The following is a 9,222-nucleotide window of genomic DNA, read 5'->3' as shown; positions in this document are numbered from 1 at the left end:
ATTCCTGCTCAAAGCCTGAGAAAGGCTGGCAAGAATGAGACTTGTTCTTGGGACAGCTCAGGAGTCAGGAGAATTCCTCTGAAGCCAGCACTGAGGTAGGTGTTTGCTCTGCTCAGCCAGTTTCCAAATGACTCTCTATCGCCTTCCTCTGCCCACAGGTGCTGCGGGACATGTGCAAGCAGGGCTATCGGGATGCACTGCACTTCCTGAAAAAGAATGGTAAGGCACTGGCTGTTTGTAGGGTGAGCTGAATTTCCTGTTGTGCCATGGTTGGTGCCATGGCTTTGAGAGTAGTCAGTGGTGCATATGAAAGGAGGAAGGGAAGAACTGAACTGTGCTTCAGATACTGGGATATGGAATTCTCCTTGATAAGCCTACTTTAGCACTTCAGGAAGCAGAGGTGGTCACCTTTGCAGTTACCAACACACTGTTGGGCAGCAGTGGCATTTGGATGTCCTGCAGACACCATGCTGCTCTCCGTGTGCAGCTGGGTCTGTGTGGTGCTGCCTTCAGAGCCCCGGTGCCGGGCCCTTGGGCGGGCCGGCTGCCAGCCCGGCTCTCCTGCCTCCAGCCGCTGCAGCGCTGGCTTCGCGCTTGCTGCCACCTCGTGTCCATGGACAGGGATGCGAACCGGGATAACGGGTTGCGCTGCAGGAGGGAAATCTTGCCTGCAAGATGGGCAACTGGCAGATTATGGCAGCAAAACTCTGCAAAACAGCACCCTGTGGAACTTAGAGGGGAAATGCGAGGATTTCTGATGGGGAAAGAGAGAATGAACTTAAACCAGCAAGGTTTCTAACTCCTTGTGGTAAGCATTACAACAGATGCAAGCTAAAGAGGCTGGGCATGGCCTCAGCCTGAGGGGAGTTAGGATGAAGCAAGGACTAACACTCTAAAGGTGCCAGGCAGGGCAGCTGGTTTGTGTCATCCTTACAGTATAACTTCTCTTCTCAGGTCTCCTTCATCGTCCAAGTCCTGCCCGTCCTCTCCTTGCCATAGAAGCACCTCCAGGAGAGAAGAAAGAGGAAGAAGCAGAAGCTGAGGACCAACTAGAGGACAACACTGCCCTTGCTGTTGTTGAAGAGCACATCTTCGAACACTTGCCTCCCAGACTGAACCAAGGTATGATTCATAGGGAGAGATCACAGGTAATCTTCCTGTGCTGCCTGGCCTGCCTCAGAAGATTACTGGAATGTGTGATTATTGCTTATGGCTTGGGTTGGTCATGAACTGACACCTGCTGAGGGTTAGATGGATTGGGGGTCTCAGATAAAGTCATGGCTTGCCCTGTATGGGCTAGATTGAGAGAGGCTGATTAATTTGACAGCATGGTAATGAGAGGAGGGGGTCTTGCTGCTCACTCCTTTAGAGTCTGATAAAGGTGAAAGCTGCTGGTTTTAGCTGTGCTCAGGGAATTACTAACCTGAGCAAGACTTCCTAAGAAGTGGGAGGTGGCTGCTTCAGGCTGAGTAACTTCTGAAGTATGATAAGAAAAGAGATAGTCCCACTGGGAATATTCAACCAGTTTTTTTCTGCCTTCAGCTCTTCTGGAGGCTTGTGCTGAAAGAAGAAGTTTCTTGACTGGCCTCAGCAACATGCTGCCTGTCCGTGTGGCCACAGCAATGATGGTCCCCTACATGCTGCCTCTGGAGTCTGCAGTTTCCTTCACTGTCAGGTAAGCCTTGGGCTGGTCCCTTTTCCCAGTGCAGAGCAGTATTTGATGTGGCTGTAGTGTTTGAATGGACAGAGAGAGGGATTCTCTCTAATTCTGCACTGCCAGTGTTTCCGGGAAAGGAGCTCCTGACAATTACCAGACACAAATAAAAAAAAACCACAAACCTAAACAAAAAAACCCCCACTAGAGCAGAAAAACCAAGAACCCTAAACTTTTCCTATCTTCCTCTGTCATTTAGTTGCAGCCAATACTTCCAGCTTGAAGGAAGACTGCTGTGTGCTAGAACTTGCCCCAGAAAATGGCAATAAATTTTTAAGCTTTTGGAATTGGTGTTCTTTTCATCATATTCCCTTGCGTGGCCCAGCTAATGGTTGTCTCCTGTCTCTTTACAGGTTGTTGGAATGGCTCCCAGATATCCCTGAGGATATAAGATGGATGAGGGAGCAGATGACAGAAATCTGTAACTATCTTGTGAAGAAAGCCAAGAAGAAACTGGGCAGCCATCTTTCAGCCAGGTATGGCTGCTTTTCTTCACAGCACTGTTCTGGAGGAGCCCTCCATTTTCCTTTACACCTTTGAATTCTAGAAACTCTACTCCATTGGAGCAGAGCAAATAAGGCACAAATTGACCAGAACAATTTACCACTTAAGCTGAAATGCAAATCTGGTCCATGGTCTCTTGGCTTCCTTAACTGTTGGATAGACTCAGCCCATGGTCCCCTTCCTTTATCCCATTACAGGGCAGCCCCTGTAATGAAGCTGTCAGTATAGCAGTAGGGCAGAAGATTAAGTCTGATTAAAGCAGTATGCCAGCTTATTGCGTGCTCCTTCTAGAAGACAGAGGTGCTTGTCTTTGTGGCATTTGCTGGCCCGGGATCCCCTGAAGGTCCTTTCCAAGAAGTACTTGTGTTCAAATGACCTCTTCTACCTCAAGATCTCAGCCTGGTTGGAGGGGAGGGAATATAGTGGCCAGGGAACACAAGAGAGTTTCCAAATGAGACCGAGTGCTTTGGGCCTGGGTGTGTGCCTGTGCTTCTGCACTGAACTCCTGCAATAGACCCTGGCTTGAGGCTGTGGCAAGACTGTTGTGTGGATGAGGATAGCAAACTCTCACAGTAGTAGTCGGGGGATCCCAGCTGTGATTTGATCCTAGTACAAAGGTGTGATTCTTACCCAAAAGAGTTCATGGTCTGAATAACTGAGAGATGTGAGGGGAGGAAAATGGGCACACCCAGACTTCTCACTAAAATCGTGTAGTCAATATAGTACAAAACATTTCTGTGGTTCTGGAGCTCTGGTCGGGTGACCTGCTCAAGTCTTGCCATGTACTCAGTCTTTGCGTGTATTTGCCTTTCAGGCTTTACTATCACCTCGAGCTTGGAGGGCCCCAGAACATGCCAATTTCTCCCACCCCACCTTGTGGTGAAGCACTGCCCATGTGGATGAGAAGCAACCGCTCGGTGTCTGATGTCATGATGAAGTGGGAGGAGTACCAGCGCCAGCTCATGCTGGGCTTGCTCTGCATCAACGTGGACATGCAAGCCTCCCTCTTCCCTCGGGAAGGGTTTCAGTTAAAGCTTCCACCTCTAGACTGTGCAAAAGAGTGCCTGCCACTCTTCTGAGCCTGCTGCTGTGAGGGGGTGAGGGTGGGTGGGAAGGGGAATGGGCACAGGGTGGGACCAGTCTCATCCCTCAGCAGCAGGCTGCCCAGTGCTCCTGGATATGCTGCAAAGGGGATTTCCCCGGGATGGAGACTGGTGGAATTGACTGTAGCCATTTGTTGCCCACTGGGCCAGGCAAGGGACCTTTGTGTTCACAGACACACACAGGCTGATTCCTTGCTCTGGCCTTGTGGTGAGGCCTGGCCATTGCCTGTGGCCAGGCTGAGGCTGACCCAGCTGGACTCTCCCAAATAGTGCACTTTGAATTGCCACTGGCTTTTTACCGCCAAATAACTGGGATGTAGATGACGCTCTCAAGTTCATACAGCTTTTACCTCCCTTGGTTTTTCAGAGCATGTGTCTTGATTCCTTTCCTTTAATCATCTGACAACCCTTAGCTCTTTGTGCTACTAAAAGATGAAGTAGCGTCTTGCCAAACCAGTTTTTCTCATGGCTTTTAAATCTCCTCTTAACTTTCTTCTTTGCTGAAACCATGTCCTTTCCTCTCTCCTTTAATTGCATCCACACTGGAAGCCAGAGCTGGTCCTGCAGCAGACTGCACTGGAACTGCAGAAGTGTAAAAAAGTTATGTATTTTCCCTGATGCATGTTGTCCTGGTCTCTCCCTTTTTGATTGGGGTCCTCATGGAACTGCTGTGACTTGAACTGAGTGTTAAATGATTGAGCTTATTTAAAGAACTAATTTTGACAGATCTTTTTTTTTCCAGGGAAACATGTTGAATTTGAGGCCGTATTCCTGACTGTGAATGGAATTGGTGTGGGGTAGTCCTGAAAAAAGCTCAGCCTGGCTATCTCAGGATCAGCTTAGCAGCTGAAGCAATATGAAGTGCTTGTAGAAAGATGAGAAATTGTGCAGGGCATGTTATTTTTGAGATGCTCGTGGTGGAGTGTCACAGCAAGTGCTGGGGAAGTGGCTGCCTATGACAGAGGTTAGTCGGGCTTTGCTCCTTAAGGGGCTGTACAACTGAGGCAAATTCCAAGTGGGTGATACAGAAGGATCTCCTGCCAAACTGGGGCTTCTAGCTCTCTTTTGCTCAGAAAGTTTGGTTGTTGAGGCTTTGGAGTGAGAAGGATTTAGGCTTGTAGCTACACCAGCAACACAGCTTGTCTGTCTCATGTTGTGGCTCACAGGTCCTGCTCTGCAGCTGGCAGTAGCAGGAGCATGAGAAGGGAAGTTAAGGCTGTTGATGCACATGCAGCCGCTTGGAACTGGCTCCTCTTTGTCTCGCCTCTTAAAAGCCCAGAGCTAGTGGGTCTGTAGCAGAGCAGGACTCTGCGTTGTGAGGCACTGCTTTCTCAGTGGTGGTCTGGTCGTGGCTTGTGTGAGAAGTATGAACTCCCTGTTCTTCACAGGGTGAGGCATGGCTTCCTGTGGGGATTGCAAGGACTTAAGCTTAGGTCTTCACACTCTGACAAACCCAGCTCCTGGTATCTTTTTCTGCTGCTTGTCTAACTACGTGAGGCGTCTTCTACCTCTCCTAGCACACAGTGTGCAATGGCCAAAGCAGACATGTGCTGTCTTTGCTGGGGAGCAGGACAGGGTATCTGAGGCTGATTACATAGCCTATATGTGGAATAGTGATTTTTAATAGACTCTGTTTTGCACCTTAGATTTAGAAAGGGAAAATAAGCCCAGAAGTTTTGCTGATAACTGGAGAAAGTAGTAAATCTGCATGAGCAGTGTGGGTAACGGGGTGGATGCTGTTTCCTATGAGCACAGTTGTGCACTGGGCACGGGTTTGGTGTTTGTGTGGAGACTCTTGACAAGCATCAGGACTTTCCTGCGGTGGCTGTGCCAAGCTGGGAGGCAGTGGAGTGGGCAGCTGTGGTGCTAACTCACTGCCCAGGAGATGCCAGTGCAAGAATGAACTTGTAAGTTAGATTATCACCCCACTGCCCTTGCTGGATGTAACCTACCTATGTAACACAAGGGCCTGTGTAGCTTACAAAGCAGGCCTGCACTTATGCAGTCAGTTTTAGTCTTAAGCTTTGCATAGTTAAGTCAGTTAGGGAACAAGGAAGTCACTACAGGAAGAGGAAAAAAATTGGAGGATTCTGAAATCAGAATAAAACACTGGATTACAAAACAAGTCAATCTTATGATTGTCTAAAGCCTGCAGAAAAACATACTAGATGCTAATGGAAGTGAACCAGAAACAAGATACTGCCACTTAGTGGGAGCAGGATGAATTTGATGAAAATTGGAACTGAGAAAAGGTGTTCATTTTGTGGTTTGGCACTGTTTTGGACTACCTTCTTGTGGGGAATGGCACATGCACAGCTACTTACATTGCTAAATGCATATCTCTTGTTCCTAGTGCACACAGAGCAATTGGCAAGAATGTAGAGATATTTATTTTATCCAGAAGCAAAACATCTGAGAGGGGCAAAACTGCATAAGGAAAATATTGCATTTAGAAGCTGCTGCCCTTTTCACTCTGCCTTTTTTTTTTTTGAGTTAATATATGGGTGGAGAAAATGATGCAAGGTTTTTTTTTTTTTTATCCCTTCTTCCTGGGCTGGTAAAACCACTGAATGATTATGTAAGCCACTAAACTATGAAACAAAATACTCTTGGCAACAGAGTGTGCTAAGAAGTTGCAGCTTGGCACCCTTATCCCTTGCCTTTTGCATCAGAACTAGCTGGTCTGGTGCCGACTGGGCTGATGCCACTGTCTTCCAGTGCTCTGATCCAGAAGGCTTGGGGATTCTGGAATGTTCATGCATTTCAAGAGACCTACAGCTGTGCCTGGTAAAAGGCCTGAGTTTTGTTCTGTGTTTCACCTCATCTGTAGTTTAACTTAATATATTAACTTCTCAAAGAGAAACTTTCATACACTTCAAACTATAACCACAAATCAAAGCCTGGCTTTAAAAATAAAGGTCTAACTCTTCAAGGAGGAAATTCCTGTTTTTCCTATGCTAATTTGCAGGGTGTGAATGGATAGTGGGAAAGTACCACTCTGTACTAACCCTTTCTTTGCCTGCTTTTATTCCTCAAGTGTTACAGTGGCTATTGAGTGATAGCTTGTTGGCTTTATAGATTTGAGCTCTGATAAAGGAACTGTAGATCTGCCAAAACCACCTCAAACTACCCTCATTTTCCTTTTGAAAAGTTTCACCTATTTGCTTGAAATTCTTGCTGCTCATTGATCACAGATTGCGAAGGATGGAGGAATTAGGAAAGATCACCTTTCCCACTGATGTAGAAAAAGGGCTGTGTCAGCTGGTGAACAGCTTTTTGTTATGCAGTGCTGCCTTGTCTAGATGAGACCCCACTCTTTTTGAAATCTCTGGAAACCTTGTGATAGGCTCTGGATTGGATATAGAGGAGTTTATTGTGATAGTGCTCAGTGGAACTGTTTGGCCCCTTGTTCTGTGTGTACCTCATGGTGTGCAAAGTTATCTTCTGGGCAGCCACTGCTGATTAACCTACATTTGCCAAGCCCATAGGAACAAGGTCATCTGTGGCAGTCAGTCCCTTCTTCTCCAAAATGTGTGGCTGGGCAGCTCAGCAGGCAGTTGCCAGGGCCTGTCTGCTCTCCAGTGTATGGTGAGTGAGAACTCAGGCTCCTGGACAAAAATTCATCTTGCAATCCATGTCCAATGGTCCTCATAGCATTCACTGGATTCCTGCAGGTGTCCCAACCCTTGCCATTTCTACTGTTTCACATAAAGGGTCTGTGCATTCAGGAATCCCCTTTTTTTTTTTGTCCTTCCTGTATTATTATTGCTGCTTTTAACAAGGCTAATGGTGACCTTGGTGGTGTGCATCTAACCAGCCCCTAACCTGTACAACACTATAGAGTTGTTTTGTGTGCAACACTCTGTGCCTATGGCATGCTCTGTAACCCACAATTAGTGTGTAGTGTAATTGGTTTGGTTTGCTGCCTGCCCCACTGCTAGTACTGTTGCAGGCTGGTTTTCAAGGGATGGGAGAAAATACTGACCACTATGTATAGGACCTAGGAATTGTTTTCTCATGGCTTCTTGGAAGGCTGTGTACCTGCAACACTCAGACCAGAGAATAAAAGAGAATCTGCTGGGGTATCCCTAGTACTTTTATATTCCCCAGTGGTTTTATTAATTTTTTAAAATTATCTAGTAATTCACTACTTCCTTGGAGAAAAGAGCTCTCACTTTCACCAGAGCAGTTGTGGGAGAAATAACCTGAAGCTCTGTGTGTGGTTTTCCCTCAGGTGGTGTCCATTTCTGCTAAACATATGCCAGATGTGGTGGGTGGCAGGGCTGCCAAAGTCAGAGGGCCTTGCCAACAGTTTTCTCAAGCTTGTTTCTCTCTTTTCCTTAAGTCAGTGAGAGAATGGACCACCTCACCTGGCTGCCAAGTCAGCCAGCTTGTTTGTGCCAAACACATGCTGTGCCTTTACAGTGGGCTCTGGCCTCCTGTCCCTTGGGTGTCTGCTTTTCTGAGTGCAGCAGGACTCCCTCTCCTCTCCCTCCTTTCCCTTGCCTACCAGTGGGACAGTGCTCCTTTTCTGGGCAGCTCCACTATGACAGCCTCTGACTGTATCTGTCTCACTCTGTGGATCCACATCAGCTCTCCTGCACAGGGAGGAGGAAACTAGTTCCAAACAGAAGACTTGGAAATGTAACTTTGAAATAAATACCTCTCCCTTCTGGGGTTTTTCTCTTGTTCTTGAAAACAGCATCTAAAGCAGCTCTTTGAGCTTTGTGTGTCCTGGGACTCCACTGCTGCCACTGATTTTGAGAAGACCCTTAAGCACACAACACATGTGGAGGTCCTGTGGAAATCACTGGTGTCAGAGCAGCAACTAGACCAGCAATAGCATACACATATTTACGTGGCAATGTCACTAAGTAGTGTTCACAGTCACTTTAAAAGTTCAGTATTAAATTGTTGATGCTTTTTTTTTTTCTTCCCATTTCTATTTTCTAATGTTTTGCTGAAGAAAATGTTACTATTTATTTTGGCAGAAATATATCTTCTAATAAAAACTTTCTCAATATATTTACCTGGCTGTGGTAGGCTGCTTGTCTTGCTGTTCAAAGGTTTATTAAATATTTTTTGGATGTGCTGTGTGGTGTGGGTTTGTTTTGCTAGGCCCAAGCCCATTCAACTCTCTCTCAGGGTAAACATGTATCAGTACACAATAAACGGGGCATTCATCCAGAGGTGGAAGAAGGGTGCATTTTGGTCCAGTTCTAATTTACTCAAGCTGAAATGCCCCAAGTGCTATTAGCCTCTGGTTTTCGGAGCTTTGTGGTAGAGCCCGGGTGCCAGGAGGAATTAAGCACCGTCTTGTGGGAATAGCAGGTGTTTGGCACCTATGAAAGGGTTAGTAAAAGGTTTTTCACAAATTTGAAACCGACCTCTTGAGGAAACGGACCCCTCGCACTAGAGACTTGGTTTCCCCGCTGGTGAAGCAGACGCTCCTGGCTGTTGTGTGTCTGCCTATTACGACAAACCCCGAGGTCTGCCCCGGTTACTCTCCAGCTGGAGCGCGTGGAAACCACCGGCCCCTGGGTTGTGGGAAAGCCGGGGCTTTCCGTGGCGCCAGCCCAGGGATGTGGGCATGGCCGCTCTGGAGCCGCGGCCGGGCTGCGCAGGTGGGACCGCCCGGAGCAGGGACAAGAGCCGCGCACAGGCTGGGGATGGCGCTGCGCGTGTCTGGGGGACGCTGCAGGGCTCGGGCTCCGCTCTGTCCAGGCTTTTGACAGACGGAAACTTTAGGAAGAGATTTTATGTGCTGTCACGTGGTGGCGACAAGTGCTGTAATTAGCACTATAGCATGCAGCTGGTAAAGCAAACAGCTTTCTTAACCTCTAATGACTGCAAAATAACAAAACCCCCAACGCGGTGCTGTTAATCGGTGAAATGAATCCT

The 9,222-nt window shown here is 47.4% G+C and overlaps 1 protein-coding gene across 1 annotated transcript in view; it reads left to right on the top strand.

Annotated features, from left to right (window-relative positions):
- Positions 1 to 8,413, top strand: part of PNPLA2 (patatin like phospholipase domain containing 2) — a 30,352-nt gene extending 21,939 nt beyond the window's left edge. The window contains exons 5-9 of the mRNA XM_008639644.2: positions 159 to 219; positions 955 to 1,122; positions 1,543 to 1,675; positions 2,068 to 2,190; positions 3,033 to 8,413. Of these exons, the coding sequence (XP_008637866.2) occupies positions 159 to 219; positions 955 to 1,122; positions 1,543 to 1,675; positions 2,068 to 2,190; positions 3,033 to 3,297 (750 nt within the window). The 3' untranslated portion in view covers positions 3,298 to 8,413. The remainder of the gene's footprint in view (positions 1 to 158; positions 220 to 954; positions 1,123 to 1,542; positions 1,676 to 2,067; positions 2,191 to 3,032) is intronic.
- The last annotated feature ends 809 nt before the right edge of the window (positions 8,414 to 9,222 follow it).

This window comes from Corvus brachyrhynchos, unplaced genomic scaffold (genome assembly GCF_000691975.1).
Source record: "Corvus brachyrhynchos isolate BGI_N302 unplaced genomic scaffold, ASM69197v1 scaffold115, whole genome shotgun sequence".
NCBI lineage: Eukaryota > Metazoa > Chordata > Aves > Passeriformes > Corvidae > Corvus > Corvus brachyrhynchos.
Note: the sequence above shows the minus strand (reverse complement) of the source record. Positions and strands in the feature narration are given on the sequence as shown.